The 14,698-nt window shown below is 56.4% G+C and overlaps 3 protein-coding genes across 5 annotated transcripts; 2 read left to right on the top strand and 1 right to left on the bottom strand.

Annotated features, from left to right (window-relative positions):
• Positions 1–79: 79 nt before the first annotated feature.
• Positions 80–7,380, top strand: LOC117644766 (thyrotropin-releasing hormone-degrading ectoenzyme-like). The gene is made up of 14 exons (XM_034384381.1): positions 80–93; positions 938–1,048; positions 2,398–2,545; positions 2,941–3,149; positions 3,605–4,153; positions 4,410–4,744; positions 4,825–5,172; positions 5,358–5,458; positions 5,534–5,888; positions 6,136–6,334; positions 6,553–6,693; positions 6,774–6,911; positions 6,989–7,064; positions 7,152–7,380. The coding sequence occupies exons 1-14, from the start codon at positions 80–82 to the stop codon at positions 7,281–7,283; spliced, it is 2,856 nt and encodes a 951-aa protein (XP_034240272.1). The 3' UTR covers positions 7,284–7,380.
• Positions 7,381–7,385: 5 nt separating this feature from the next.
• LOC117645140 lies at positions 7,386–8,954 on the bottom strand. The gene is made up of 2 exons (XM_034385109.1): positions 8,704–8,954; positions 7,386–8,559 (listed from the first exon to the last, which is right to left on the bottom strand). Exons 1-2 carry the CDS (start codon positions 8,881–8,883, stop codon positions 7,582–7,584), a joined length of 1,158 nt encoding a protein of 385 aa, XP_034241000.1. The 5' UTR covers positions 8,884–8,954; the 3' UTR covers positions 7,386–7,581.
• Positions 8,955–9,630: 676 nt separating this feature from the next.
• On the top strand, positions 9,631–11,904 carry LOC117644410 (F-box only protein 6-like). Of its 3 annotated transcripts, none has more exons than XM_034383846.1 (6): positions 9,631–9,778; positions 10,384–10,613; positions 10,688–10,823; positions 10,911–11,139; positions 11,226–11,349; positions 11,449–11,904. In XM_034383846.1, the coding sequence occupies exons 2-6, from the start codon at positions 10,401–10,403 to the stop codon at positions 11,611–11,613; spliced, it is 867 nt and encodes a 288-aa protein (XP_034239737.1). In that variant the 5' UTR covers positions 9,631–9,778; positions 10,384–10,400; the 3' UTR covers positions 11,614–11,904. The 3 variants fall into 3 exon arrangements, with proteins under 3 accessions (XP_034239737.1, XP_034239738.1, XP_034239739.1); XM_034383847.1 differs by having other exon boundaries at positions 9,700–9,853; XM_034383848.1 differs by lacking the exon at positions 9,631–9,778 and adding an exon at positions 9,854–10,281.
• The last annotated feature ends 2,794 nt before the right edge of the window (positions 11,905–14,698 follow it).

Here is a 14,698-nt window from a genome sequence, read left to right as displayed (position 1 = left end):
CCAAACTGTGTGACTAAATCTAGTTTTTAAAGCTATTTCTTTACTAAAATATAGTTGATAAACCTCATTTAAAAGACAGATGGTTACTGAAATGTAGGTGTACATAAAAAGGGAAGAAAATCATTGAAGGAATCTGTGCTGTGTCTGTATAGAAGCGTGGAGTTATTATTAAAATTAATTCAGATGTAAATTGTTATTTTGTAAATATCATGTCTGTGTCTGATTTGTAATTAATTTATGAAGTTTTACATCAAGTGATACTCAGTACTTGAGCATGACCGTGAATGTTTGTTTTTGTCAGTGATTTCTTGACAGAATTCAAATAAAATCTCTATAACGGTTGCACGTTGATGATGTTTGTTCATTCCCTCTCCCAAGGATGGCGACCCTAGGCGCCTGTCAACTCCAGGGTAGGCAACCCGCTATTCACGGAAGTCCAACAGGACTGCCTACCCGCCGAACCATTACCATTAAGGGCTACACAACACATGATCGTATTGCCAGGTCAGGGAGGTCTGCGCAAAAAGTTCGCGCGTCTTATGACTGCCTCCGTAGCCGAGGCCGGAACTCAGGGCGCGGCCGCGTGGCGCTGAATTCGCGCGTGCTGGCCTCGACGTTCGGCGGGGCGGGTCGGGGCGCGCTCCGGGCGATGCGAGGCAGAGCCAGAGGTCACAGCACGCGGCTACACGCGGCCACCAAGCCCATCATGGCACTGTCATGGCTCTGGCTCGGCTCAGTCCTGCCGCGGAGCGCGCCCCGATCGCCTCGCCAACGGTGTGACGGCGGAGAGCACGACGGCCACCTCAAAAGTAAGCAGCGCTGCGTGATGCCGTCAGCGTGCAGCACTGAACTGCAGCGAGCGCACCTTGTTGCCTACAGTGCCACGGCTGCCGCCCGCCGCCCTCGTCGTCCTGGTCGTCGAGGCCCTGCTCGTGGCCTCGGCCCTCGGCGACGACGACCTCCAGCTTCTCCAGGACCGCGACGGCGACGCGCGCGACGACAACGTGACCACCTGGCTGCCCAGAGACCTGCAGCCGCTGCACTACAGGTCAGCGCCATCTGCCGCACGGTGGGCCAGAGGACCGGCGGAGGCGGCCAAAACTCCAGACGCGTTTCGAGCTCCAGAGTCGCTAAATGGGGCTCGAACCGGGCGGATTGCTCTCCGAACGAGGAATCCATTGGTGGGGTCACGCGTTCGGTTCGAGTCCCATTTAGCGACTCTGGAGCTCAAAACCCGTCTAGAGTTTTGGCCGCCTCCGCCGGTCTTCTGGCCCACTGTGCGCCCTGCAGTGTCTAGCGCAGCCGATCAGGGCGCCGTGCCGCCGTGCTAGCGACACGCGTCACGGGGAATGTTCGGAGCGTAACGCGGCGTAACGGGACACGCAGAGATAGCCGAGCAGGCCGTGATCCAGGCACGCGCTGGGGCTATCGGCTGTGGCGGGGCGGGGCGGGGCGGGGCGGGGCGGGGCGTTCCCCGAGGAGGATAAGGCCTGCCAGCCAGCTCCGCCCTCGCCACCTGGTGCCGAATGCCGAATTTAAGGCGTACTTTTGGTTCCGACACCTCGGGTTGCTTTGGCGCAGAAAGCGGCCCCGTGGGACAAAGGTGACAGGGCCGGCTAGTTCGGCTAGTCCGGGGAAAGGCGTTGCAGGTCGTTGACTTGCCTCCGCGACGCGAGCCTGAGACAGCCTGAGGCCTTTGCCAACTCCCCGAATTGCGACATGTCGCTCCTGCCGCGCCACGCCGAACACTGCTCTGTCTCTCTCGCACTCATGGGGCGCTCGGTTCTCCGTGTAGGTGTGAGAGAGACAGCGACGCGCTGAGCCAACTGCTCAGGATGCGGCAGGTCGCGACAACACGACAGCAGCAGGGAGGTGAACGCTTTCAGGACGCTTTTGTAAACAAAAGGACAAAAATGTATGAATTCGTTGGTATTTTCAATTTAAAAAAATTTGCAAGAAATATTCAAAAGCTTTGGCCCTTTTTCGGATTATGTTTGACGCACATCGGACAGCCCCGCAATGTTATGCAAAGGCTGGAGCCCCCGGAGGTCGCCTGTCTCTGTCTGCCCCTCGCCGCCTGCATAACTGACTACCAAATTTGGCGCCAAATTCGGCTCCCTATCGGACAGCCTAGCCAGGCACAGTGGGCCAGAAGACCGGTGGAGGCCGCCGAAACGCTAGACGCGTTTTGAGCTCCAGAATCATTAAACAGGACTCGAACCGAGCGTATCACCCCACCAATGGATTCCTCGTTCGGAGAGCAATCCAATGGTCACACGTTCGGTTCGAGTGCCATTTAGCGACTCTGGAGCTCAAAACCCGTCCGGGATTTTGACCGCCTCCGTCGGTTTTCTGGCCCACTGTGCCAGGGCGTGACGGTCCCCTTCCTTTCCGCAGGGTGGCCATCCAGCCCGTGCTGCAGGAGGGCAACTTCACGGCCCCGGGCGAGCTGGAGTTCACGTTCCGGGCGCGCGCCGCCACGGACAGGGTCGTCATCAACGTGCGGGACCTCGCCGTCGACGAGGCCTCCGTCGCGGTGGAGGAGGTAGGGGTGTTGCCAAACATCCCCAGGACGCAGCAGCGTCGAAAGGGTTGCCAACCTCAGCCTGCCTGCCGGGCACTGACCAGGATGTTGCACAGTGGGCCGGAAGACCGGCGTAGGCGGCCGAAACCCTCTAGACGCGTTTTGAGCTCCAGATAGTCGCTACACAGGACTCGAACCGAGCGTGTGACCCCACCAATGGATTCCTCGTTCGGAGCGCAATCGATTGGTGAGGTCACACGTTCGGTTCGAGGCCTATTTAGCGACTCTGGAGCTCAAAACGCGTCTAGGGTTTTGGCCGCCTGCGTCCACTGTGAGTTGGCCGCTTGGCAGGCTGGGGTTGGCAACCCAGGTGCGTTGGCTGACCCTCCTAAACCTCACCGCCTTGAGTGCAGCAGGAGGGCCCCTCCGGGACGTGGAGGTCGGTGGGCGTGCTGCGGCACGAGTACAACGCCTCCATGGAGACCTACGCGGCCGTGCTGCAGGCCGCGCTCAGGCCCGGCCGCGCCACCAAGTACCGCCTCAAGATGAAGTACGTGGGCGGCGTCAGGGACGACCTCAAGGGGCTGTACGCCCTCACGTACCCGGGCGAGAACAACGCCAAACGGTGAGCGAGGTAACGACAGTCGCTCTGTCTCTCTCGCACCCGCGCGACGCCCCGCAGAGGCCGTAGGGGTGCGAGAGAGAAAGCATGCTGCGCTATCGCTGTCGGCGTTTTCCGCCCATTAGACGGCCAGCACGGCCAGCAGGCTGCAGCAGTGGATTTGCCAGAAGACCGGTGGAGGCGGACAAAACTCTAGACGCGTGCAGAGCTCCAGAGTCGCTCAATGGGGCTCGAACCGAACGCGTGACCCCACCAATGGATTGCTCTCCGAACGAGGAATCCATTTGTGGGGTCACACGTTCGGTTCGAGTCCTATTAAGCGACTCTGGAGCTCAAAGCGCGTCCTGGGGTTTTGGCCGCCTCCACCGGTCTTCTGGCCCACTGTGCAGCGTCCGGCGACGGTCCCTCAATGTAAAAACATGTGGGGGTTGTTCTTGTTTCCGAAATGAATCCGGTAGGTACATGGCGCTGACGCAGCTGCACCCCACCAACGCGCGCACCATGTTCCCGTGCCTGGACGAGCCGCAGCACAAGGCGCGCTTCACGCTGGCGGTGGCGCGCCGCCCGGAGCACACCGTGGTGGCCAACATGCCGCTGCGCGCCTCGGAGCCGCGCGCCGACGGCTGGGTGTGGGACCACTTCCACACGTCGGTGCCCATGTCCACGTACCTCATCGCGCTCGCCGTCTTCGACTTCAAGTTCCTGCAGTTGACGGGCGAGCGCGTGACGCAGCACGACCGCGTGCCCGTGGCGGACGCCGTGACGCGCGACGTGTCCGTGGCGTTCCGCAACGCGTCACGTGACTCGTCACGTGACGTCACCACCCGCGTGTGGGCGCGGCCGGGGCTGCTGCACCGCGGGGAGTACGCCGCCCGCATCGGCCCGCGCGTGCTGCGCTTCTTCTCCGACATGTTCAACATCTCGTTCCCGCTGCCCAAGCAGGACTTGGTGGCCGCGCCCAAGCTCATGTTCAGCGCCATGGAGAACTGGGGCCTCATCACTTTCAGGTGCGCAGGCTGCAGGAGGCATGAGGGAGGCGCCCGTCCCCTATAGACGCGTTTGGAGCTCCAGAGTCGCTAAATGGGACTCGAACCGAACGTGTGACCCCACCAATGGATTCCTCGTTCGAAGAGCAATCCATTGGGGCACACGTTCGGTTCGAGTCCCATTTAGCGACTCTGGAGCTCCAAACGCATCCGGGATTCTGCCCGCCCCCACCGATCTTCTGGCCCACTGTGCTTGAGGGAGCTTGTGGTGCCGCAGGGAGGACTCTCTGCTGGTGGACGAGGCCAACACGGGCAGCAGGCACTTGGTCGCCACCACGGTGGCGCACGAGCTGGCCCACCAGTGGTTCGGCAACCTGGTCACCATGACCTGGTGGAACGACGTGTGGCTCAACGAGGGCTTTGCCACCTTCATGAGCCAGCTGGGCGTGAGCCACGTGGAGCCGGGCTGGCGCAGCGAGGGCGTCTTCGTGCTCGAGAACATGCAGGGCGTAATGCAGGACGACGCGCTGCCCTCCTCGCACGCCGTGTCCAGGGAGGTGTACCGCGTCGGCGACATCGACAACATCTTCGACGCCATCTCCTACAAGAAAGGCAAGTCTACCTCGGCGAAAAAAAAACAAGTAGCTAAAACCACGAAGTGGTTCGTATAGCTGCTTGATTCCGCCGTCCAGGCTCGTCGCTGGTGCGCATGATGAGCGCGTTCCTGGGCGCGGACGCCTTCCAGCGCGGCCTCAACGCGTACCTGCGGCGGCACGCCTACGCCAACGCGGCCCAGGACGACCTCTGGGCGGCGCTCACGGAGGCGGCCAGGACGGCGAGGCGGCCGGGCGGCGCGCGCCTGCCGCCGGGCCAGTCCGTCAAGAGCATCATGGACTCGTGGACGCTGCGCACCGGCTTCCCCGTCGTCGACGTGGTGCGCGACTACTGCCGCGGCACGGCCAACGTCACGCAGCGCCGCTTCCTCGTCGCCACGGCCAGCTCCGTCACCACCGCCACCAGCACCACCACCGCGACGACGGGTCAGTGGAGCACGCGCCGCGCCGCGCTTGGCCGAAAGTAGATCAAACATTCGGAGGCTGTGCCGTGTCTGTCTGGCTCGCACCCCTACGGGACGCCCCATGAGTGCGAGCGAGACAGAGGCGCGAAGCAGGACGAGGCTCCACGGCCCTGGAGGATGATGGCCTTTCTGGTCCCCTGGTTCCAGGCTCGCCGTCGGCCCAGGACGCAGACGCAGAGGACTGCTGCTGGGGAGTTCCCCTCTGGCTGAAGACTCCGCGCAATCTGTTCCGCCCCTCCAAACCCACGGTACATACAGTGCAGTTTAAAAATTGACGCTCTCAAAAAGCGGACGCCAGTGTTTGAACCCAGGCCGTGCCGCAGGAGACGCTGCAGTGGCTGCAGACCCGCGGCGCGGAGGTGGCCGGGCTCCCCGGCAGCGCGCAGTGGGTGCTGGCCAACGGGGCGCGCGCCGGCTTCTACCGCGTCAACTACGACGCGGCCAACTGGCGGCTGCTGACGGAGGGCCTGGACGACCTGAGTGACCTGGAGCGCGCCGGCCTGGTGGACGACGCCCTGGCCCTGGCCGACGCCGGCCTGCTCGCCTATGAGGTGCCGCTGGGGCTGCTGCAGCGGCTGCCGCGCACCGAGCCCTCCCTGGCCTGGGTGGCGGCGCTCTCGTGGCTCGCCAAGATCTCCCACCTGTTGCACGGCACGCACGGCGCCAACGGCGCGCAAGGTGGGCCTCGTCAATACCCCACGCGCTGGCGGATTTTACGGAGATACCCCGCGCCACAGAGACTGAGCCAAAGGGGATAGGCGAGCCGCCCCCGTGCAGCCACAAAGTCTCTGTCACGCGGGGTAGCGGCCTTCGCGCCGAGAGTGGCTGGGCCCTGCGCATGGGGTATAGACAATGCGCCAACAGACTGCCCCACAGTCTCCCGCGCGCGGGGTATCGCCGTGCCTCATGAGGGAATGCCCGACAGGTTCGTCGTCGGCGTTCTCGCGCTGGGCGCGCGGCGTGGCGGCCGACCTGCTGCGCGTCAGCTCGAGCGCGGCCGTGCGCGCGTCCACGGACCCCGTGGACCACGCCTTCGTGACGCGCGTGCGCCGCTGGGCGTGCGGCCTGGGCGTGCCGGAGTGCCTGGGCCAGCACGCCCCGCACGCCCCCGCGGCCAGGCTCGTGTAAGTGCTGCTCGAGGCTGAGGTTGGCAACCCACAGTGGGCCAGAAGACCGGTGGAGCAATCCATTGGTGGGGTCACACGTTAGGTTCGAGTCCCATTTAGCGACTCTAGAGCTCAAAACGCGTCTAGAGTTTTGGCCGCCTCCACCGGTCTTCTGGCCAACTGTGCAACCCTTTCGACCCCGGTGCATCATGGGAATTTTTGACTGTCTTGAACAGCTTCAACGAGACCGACATTTGCGAGGGCAGCACTAGAACCCCAGAGGAATGGAGCAGTCTGCTGACCAAGGTCAGCAAAGAAGATTCGAACTTGTACCTCAAGTTGGCGGAATGCATTCAGAGTAGTTCAGCGGCGAGGAGGTACAGTGCAATCCAAAACTTTAGAATTTGCCATCTTGACTGATCTTCACGAGCTGAAATTTGCCCTGTCCATGCAACAGGATGATGGAGATGACATTTATGGAAGACGAGAATGATCAAATGGTTTCGGATTTACTCGTGAGGTTGTCAGCCAACCCACACTCCTATGACACTCTGATGCAATTTTTGACTGAAAATTTGACTCCCCTTCTTGACAGGTTTGTACAAGTGCAAACCTTGCAAAATTGGCATCTTCGCAAACCAATTGTGTATGACAAAGACATTTTTTTTGTAGGCACGGAAATGGACTTAGCTATGACTTTGTAAAGAGCACAGCGCCGTTTGTGAAAAATGATGATCATCAGAACAAGGTAAGCCTTTTTCTGTATGTAGTAATGGAAAATTATTGTTGTTGTTCCACGTACTTTCATTCTAAAGCAAATTTTTACTTTTTTTAGATGAAAAAAATATTTTTGAAATCAAATCTAAACGATCTATCTCACAGAGCAGAGCAGGGTGCGCACAATATTTGGTGGATTGAGAATCAAGCTGAGCATGTTCTAAAAGCTGTGCAAGTATTTGTCCAATAAAAAGACGAAAAAAGATGTGTCTTCTAGCTTCAATCCATTGATTTTTTTTCTGTCACGACATCGTAAAGAGATAATTCAAAAGGGAAAAGAAGGACTCAAGGGTTTGAAAACATGGACACTTTATTGTGCCGATAAAATCACAAACATCGAAAATGCAGAGCAATAATAGTCTCAGAAGTCAAAGCAGACCTATCAAAATGGGACTAGATCGATGTTTCTCCGACGGCCTATCTTCAGTCTTGGGGACCTTAAGGGTGGAATAAGTGGAATAAGAAGTCTATGGGGTGGGCGGGGGCTGCTAGGGGACGTACGCGTTTTCGGCGCGTCGCTGGAGCGGCTCGCGGGCCCCGGAGAGGTAGACGAGGCCGCGCTGCTTGGCGTGGTGGCCGTGGTGGCGGTGCAACACGTAGTTGGCGACGGGGGGGAAGAACGCCGTACAGAGCGCCCAGGAGCAGCCCTTGAGCCGCCAGATGGCGTGCAGGTTGAGCAACACCGTCAGGGCGTACCGCGCCAGCCACAGCACGACCAGCACCGCCAGCAGGGAGTCCTCGGTGTGGCCCAGCGGGCCCAGGTCCAACAGCGTTGGCGTCAGTCTACGGCTCTCGGCCCTCTCGGCCTGGGCTTGCTGGCCTCTGTCTTTGTCGCGCACCCTGGCGACCCTGGCCCTCTCGGTCGTCGTGGGGAAGTCCGTCGTCGTGGGGAAGTCCGTCGTCCTGGACACTGGCGTGGTCGCGGCGTCGTCGGCCCGCTTGGCGCGGAGCAGCGGCGCCGTCATGAAGGCCACGAAGTCGGACTGCTCGTCGGTGGAGATCGTCTCGCCGGTCATCCCGGCGAGCTGCGGGCGCGCCGCTACCGCCAGGTTCAACTTGTTCATCCTTCTTCCCTCTAGCAGGACGTACGGATTGAAGGATGTCCAATAGGGCCCCATTTTGAAGAGGGGCGCCAGGCTGCGGCGGCAGGGGATCTTCTCGGCGTGCGGCACCAGGATCCTGGAGGAGGGGTCCGCGAAGCAGGGGCGTCCGTCGTTGTCGTAGACCGGCACGGCGTCGTAGCAGTCTTCAACCTGCCAGCGAAGCTGGACCTGCACCGGGGTGCACTGGGCGACGTAGAGCACGTCGCCGATGACGCGGCCCAGCACGCCGGGCACTTCGAGCAGCTGGGACGTCAGTTCGGGGAACGCCCGGAGGAGGCGAAGCTTCTGCGAGAGCAGCTGGCTGTTGGACTCATCGCGCAACTCTTCGCGCAGGCGTCTGAACTTGTCAACCAGATAGTCCAGCTGAAATGAATAAAAATACGAAATTGATTTCCATCAGAAAGTTTATATTGAATATTAATCTAAACACACACAGACACAGAGACAAACGCACACAAAGACACGCACACACAACTGAATTTTCCGGGAAATTAAAAAAAAACCTACCGCTAATGTCAATTCAGCTGCTGACGTTATGACGGGGGGCGGGAACAGGATGTCATCGCCGTACCCCATGTAGTGGTCGGTCAGCGAGATGCGGGTGAAGGTGGTCAGGTTGCTGCAGTCGAAGGCGTCCCACATGTTGGACAGCATCAGCGCGGCCCCCGGCACGACGACGGTGGCCATGGCGGCGCGAGGAGGACGACGAGGACGGAGCTGTTGCCCATGGCGGCGGCGGCGGCGGACTGACGGCGCACTCTGGACACCACCCCGTCGTCGCGTCGGGTTACCTTGCTCGTGTTTCGGTGTTCCGGGCGTCGACCCCGGCGTCGGCCTCGGCCTCGGCGTGGCGCTGAGCAGTGCTGAGCTTGCAAGGCCTTGGACCTCGGACTCGGTGGCCGATCGGACGCCCTCCAGTGGGGGCCGCGGGGGCTCGACGCGTACCTGGCGGAGCTGACGGCGGAGGGGGGAGGGGGAGAGGGGGTGAACGCAACGGGGGGGGGGGGGAATTGCTCGAGGCGTTCTCAGCCCGACGACGTGCGATGACGTACTGCGAGAGCGCCAACCCCACCCTAAGCTGGTGCAAACTGGAAATTTTTTGCCTCCTCGTTTCGCCAAACTGCCCTGCTCGCGTAAGGTGGTACTCGCAGGTCCACGAGACAGCTGGGTCCAGAACGAAGGACTTCCCCCGCGCACCGTTGTTCCCGCAACCCGCCAGAACTGACCCCGCAGTCCCGCACGCCGACTGATTCAAACTTTGTTTATCTAGGGAAGACTCGTCGTGCCAACATTCAGTGACTCAACACTCGGTGCATCAACTTACGAGAGAGCTCCTTCCACACAAAAGTTCGCTTCTTTCGTACTCAGTAGTACAAATTAACTTTGTTCAGACAACTCTCGTGCAAATGTACCAGTATGAATGCGATGAAACCCAACACAAAGCAAAGTTTTGAGGTTGGTGCGGCTGTAACCTATTTCCGGAAGTCTTTTGTCTGCTGCGTCGTCTGTCGTCTGCCGCCTTCGCTTCACTGCAGAGAGACTGCGACTGCGGTTGCCTTGATCGTCCTGCGAGCTTGCATGGGTAATGAATGTTGTGATTCATTGGGAATGTAACTGCCTGTCATTGCCGGAGGCCCATTTCTTCGTCTTATTCCAGGTGCTGCGTTTGATGTCAGTCGTTGTAGTTGCCTCGCCGCCCAGTAGCCTACCGACTTTTCCTTGTTTATTTACTTCCTGTCATCCCTGCATGTCATAGACTAACGTTTAAAGCTCGCGTGGAAAGTACTTATGCTTGGTTAGGGCGGACCTGCATGGCGATTAGGCCTCGTCTCGGCCGTGTTGTTTTCTCTGTGTGTCCAGACTGACATGTAGACTTGGTTCTGATTCAGTTTCTAACCCTATGCCTTAGAAGCAGCTGCTGTTGCATTTGGTTGTGTCACCGTGTCATTGTGAACCTACTCTATCACAACTGTTAGGTTCTAATCTTGTACGTAGTGTACCCAGAAGCAAGCATATATTTTTGATTTAAGTCGATCTGCTGATGATCACTACTTCAGATTTAGGAAGTTGAAATTTGCTGAGCAGGTCACTAAATATTCCATTACCTCACCACACATCAAACTCCAACTACCAAATTCTTTCAAGTTGCTAAGTTGATGCGTTTTATTTTGATTGTTTGTTTTCTAGGTTGATAAAGTGTCATCATGGGAGCCACTTATGGAAAGACTGATAAGCCCGAACCAGAAATGCCAAATGTTTTAGAACTTTACCCCAACAATGGACTAGTGTTTAATGACTGGTTCTTGCCCCCAGAGGTAGTTTCTCACATTCTGACATTTTTCGAGCCAACCTTGACAGCCAGACGTGTCTGTAGGGCTTGGCGTGATATGGTTGACACTGTTGTCATTCGTGAAAAGGTACTCATTTTTACAATCATGCAGTACAGTATGTTGCAGCAAATGTTATTTACAATCATGAATTTTCTTTACAGATCTGTAGGGAAGTTCCAGGGGCAAATATACTCCTGTTTCAACATGAAAATCTAGAGTGGCAGGACTTTTATTTGTTCTGGAGCAGGAAACCTTACATGAAGAACAAGAACCTGCTAAAAAATGGTTCAGCCGAAGGTAAAATAAAATTTTTGTTCCGCAGATCTTTTTTGAATTGAAAGTTTGAAATAATTTTGAACTAACTGTAGTTTCTTTATCTTTCAGAACAACTACAGCACTGGAGTGTGAGGTCATCAAGATACGGTGGAAATGGGACTAAATGGATTGTAGAAAGTGAACCAGTGGGCTGCGACCCTTTCCCTGCAGGAGCTCGGAAGTGTTTCGCCACATCCTTTGATTGGTGTTCTGCAGAACAGTTAATAAACTTGTGTGAGTTTGGACTAAGTATTCCATTTATGAAAAATGTTCGACCAAACATTCATATTGAGGAATGGTAAGCTGTGGTGTTTTTTCATTTTCTTTTGTCGGGCTCTTGTATTTTTGGATGGTGATGACTAATATGACTTAATATACACCTAGGTATGCCGGGAGGTTCGACTGTGGATCTATTTACAGTTTAAAAGTATCACTACTGAATTCTAGCTTAGAAATTATTGATTCATTTGCTTTTGAAACCACTAATCACGGCTCTGAATGGTCAAAGGTGAGTTGTTACTTTCACCACGTGCTTTACCAATGAAGAAGGAGCGAATGATTTGCCTGATTTGCACACTGCAACGCAATGTCTCTGTCTCTGTTGCAGGTGGAGCACGTTTTCAGCGATTATCAGGGGAGTGTGGCATGCATATTGTTCCATCACAAAGGAAAGGACACACAATTTTGGGCCGGTCATTATGGAAGCAAGATGACTGGTGGCAAGGTTTACATTTCTCTGCCAAATAGGCTGCCCAACAACACCAACAGATAAATCACAGAATTTTTGCAATTGTTTTTCTCAAAATTTATTAAGTGGAAAGACCTGAGTATTTAAAGTAAGAAGTTTATACAGCATTAGAGGAAGATTCTAAGCACTTGGGATTTTTTTTGTTGTTAATTTTTTTTTGTTTACTGTACACTATTTTATTTTACAAATGCTGTTTTTGAATACTTTTTTAAAACAATCATCTTATAAATTAAGTTTGCAAACTGTGATGTAAGTAGAATTGACGCTAATATTCAAATCAATAAAAAAAGTAACAATTTAATTGAAAACATTCAAGGTGTGTTTTATTTATTAAGTTATGTTAATTTTATCAGAGACCTTACTCTGAATGTGTTAAATATTGACACTGTGGAACGTTGAGTCTTATTTATAGAAATAAACTGTTACACTTTTTCCATTTGTCCAAAACCGTATGTTGTCTTCTATGAAAGTAGTGCTTCTCATCTCTTTAGTAACTTTTGTCACTTGTTACACACCTGTTAACTTATTCTCAATTTTGTAATAAATGATTATAATAATCGAATCTTTGTCCGTTTTCAATCCTGAACAAATATTGCCTTTCATACATCAAAAGTTGCCATTCATACAGAATAAGACCACCTGCCAACTGATGAAACAGTGAGGAAGCTCCAGTGAATCTTTGGCTGTCGCAAGGCCCCACCCCGACCACGAAGGTACAAACCAGTCCCCGCACTACTTTGCGTCTCGCAACAAGTTTGAGAGTTTCATTTCCAGCATTCCTGACGATGGATGGGAAACAAAGCTGCTCTTCATGAGAACACTCGAACTAGCAGAGGCAAGTGCCCCCCCCTCCCCCTCTTTCCCCGTTCCCCAGGCATCTCGTTCGCCCTTTGTGCTCAGCTTTTAGCTCGTGGGTGGCAAGAGTTGGTCGGGCAGTCACACTGCAGACTGATTCCGGGAGTCGCGTTTTCGTCGCTCTGTCTCCCTCGCACTCGTGGGACATCCCTTGAGGGCGCGAGAGAGACAGAGCGACGGAACGAGTCTGCTGCTCGGCTCAATCTCTCCTCCTCCTTCCTCCTGATGCCCGCTCTGGGCTTCGGCGCTTTGGGGAGGCGTTGGGGCCTGGGCCGCAACCTCTCGAGGCCAAAGCCTTGCCTAGCGGGCAAGCTGAGGTTGGCACCCCTTTCGATACTGGCGCGTAATGAGAATTTTCCGGAATTTTCGCACTATTTGCGTGGCAACACTGGCAGCTCGTCAGGTGGGCGCACAGGTGGGCCGCCCTCTGCCAATATTTAAAATCACAAAATCCTTCCATCTCTCTCCTTCCCCCCGTCCGTGCCGCAGCGCGCAGCGCAGTGCTGCTCTAATTAATTAGCAGACGTGCCCATTAATAGGCTGGCTGCCTCGTTGTGCCTGCCTGGCTTGCGGCGCACAGTGGGCCAGAAGGCCGGTGGAGGCGGCCAAAACTCTAGACGCGTTTTGAGCTCCAGAGTCGCTAAATGGGACTCGAACCGAACGTGTGACCCCACCAATATATTGCTCTCCGAACGAGGAATCCATTGGTGGGGTCACACGCTCGGCTCGAGTCCCATTTAGCGACTCTGGAGCTCAAAACGCGGCTTGACTGTTGGCCGCCTCCACCGGCCTTCTGGCCCACTGTGCGGCGCCGCTTTGGCTGCTTTGCCCGTTCTTATCCCGAGACTCTCCAGCCAGCCGGGCCCGGCCAAACAAAGGCGTCCCTCTCGTCTGCCGCCCGCGACCGTCGGGGCGACCGTCGGGGCGTCGGGGACCGTCAGCAAGCCGTCAGCAAGCGGCCGATGTAAACTCCGCACGGAAACAAAAAGACGAAGAAAGTGTTTGTCGTAAGGGTTGGCGTTCTCGGCCGGATACGTGGGTTCATGGGACCGCGCGGTTGATCCAGGGCGAGCAAGGCGGAGCGCGGAGCAAGGCCTTCGGAAGCCTCCAGCACACTGAGAGTCGCGCTGTCTCCCTCATGGGGCGTTCCGTAAGGGTGCGAGAGAGACAGCGACGGAACCGACTCTCGGATTCAGTCTCCTGCTTGGAATTCACGGGCAGGCTCAGGAAAGCTCAGGCAGGCTCGGTCGGGGGAGGGGAATCAATGAGGGAGGCACCGCCTTTTGCGGACGCCTTCTTAGGCGCGGGCCCCGAGCCCTCCGCCGCCGCACAGTGGGCCAGCAGACCGGCGCACGCGGCCTACTTACTGCACTTGGCCAGCTTCAAAACAATCGCCTCCGCTTGGGCGCCACAACTAGCGCCGCCTTGATGAGACCGCCGTCACCAAATTTCGGAGCAAAAAGTTTACAGCAAACCCAAAAACTCAAAGACGAATCTCAACGTTTGCAGTGCAGCAGCACGGAGGGAGATTCACTCAGGTGCAAGGAGGCCACCCCACCCCACCTCACCTCACCTCACCTCACCTCAGTCAGCAGAGTTTCCGAGAGCTGGCCATTACAGCACTCAAGACTACGCGGTGTGTGTGTGTGTGTGTGTGTGTGTGTGTGTGTGCGCGCGCGTCTTTGACGACGACTCGCTATACAGAGCCGGGAAGCCGGGCGTCGAGTACCGTGCTGTGGGCTCTGGATCACTGCAATAGCCGACTTGTTTGCTGAGGGAACAGTGTGCTGGATGCATCTCCGGGTAATGGATCTGTAATACCCATGTAGCATGTGAGGGTAAGTGGATGGTGGTAGAACCACCACTATCAAAACTTCAAATTCAAACTTTTTCACGTTGTTGGGACACAAAGAAAAACCGTATCGCTTGTGTTTTTGAGGTTTTTCATGGATTGGGCGGGACTCAAGAACCAGGTCCCTGGATTCGGACTGGACTGGACGGGCCAGAACAAAAGCGTGGCGTAGCGTGGCGTGGGGGTGCGGGGGCGTGCGAACCCCGTTCGGGACGGGGCCACACGGGCCTCGTCGGAGGGAGAGGGGGGGGGGGGGAGCGCCCGCCCGCCCACACTCGCTCGTAATCGCTCTCGAGGGCCAACAGGAAGACAAGGCAGCACTTGCACGGCCGAGGAGCGCCAAACGCTGCGAGCAGAAATAGGCAAACGTCCCCACGATGCACCAGCAGCGTCGAAAGGGTT

This window comes from Thrips palmi, unplaced genomic scaffold (genome assembly GCF_012932325.1).
Source record: "Thrips palmi isolate BJ-2018 unplaced genomic scaffold, TpBJ-2018v1 HiC_scaffold_18, whole genome shotgun sequence".
Lineage (NCBI taxonomy): Eukaryota > Metazoa > Arthropoda > Insecta > Thysanoptera > Thripidae > Thrips > Thrips palmi.
The sequence above is the reverse complement of the archived record's forward strand: the minus strand, read 5'-3'. Positions and strand labels throughout refer to the sequence as shown.

Bases quoted from the DNA above. Each gene is read 5' to 3' on its own strand.
- LOC117645140 (XM_034385109.1), bottom strand. From the start codon at position 8,883: ATGGCCACCGTCGTCGTGCCGGGGGCCGCGCTGATGCTGTCCAACATG. The intron at 8,560-8,703 runs GTAGGTTTTTTT...TATTCATTTCAG, and splicing joins CAGCTGAATTGACATTAGCG to CTGGACTATCTGGTTGACAA.
- LOC117644766 (XM_034384381.1), top strand. The intron at 1,049-2,397 runs GTCAGCGCCATC...TCCTTTCCGCAG, and splicing joins CTGCAGCCGCTGCACTACAG to GGTGGCCATCCAGCCCGTGC. The intron at 2,546-2,940 runs GTAGGGGTGTTG...TGAGTGCAGCAG, and splicing joins CCTCCGTCGCGGTGGAGGAG to GAGGGCCCCTCCGGGACGTG.
- LOC117644410 (XM_034383846.1), top strand. From the start codon at position 10,401: ATGGGAGCCACTTATGGAAAGACTGATAAGCCCGAACCAGAAATGCCA. The intron at 10,614-10,687 runs GTACTCATTTTT...TTTTCTTTACAG, and splicing joins CTGTTGTCATTCGTGAAAAG to ATCTGTAGGGAAGTTCCAGG. The intron at 11,140-11,225 runs GTAAGCTGTGGT...ATATACACCTAG, and splicing joins AACATTCATATTGAGGAATG to GTATGCCGGGAGGTTCGACT.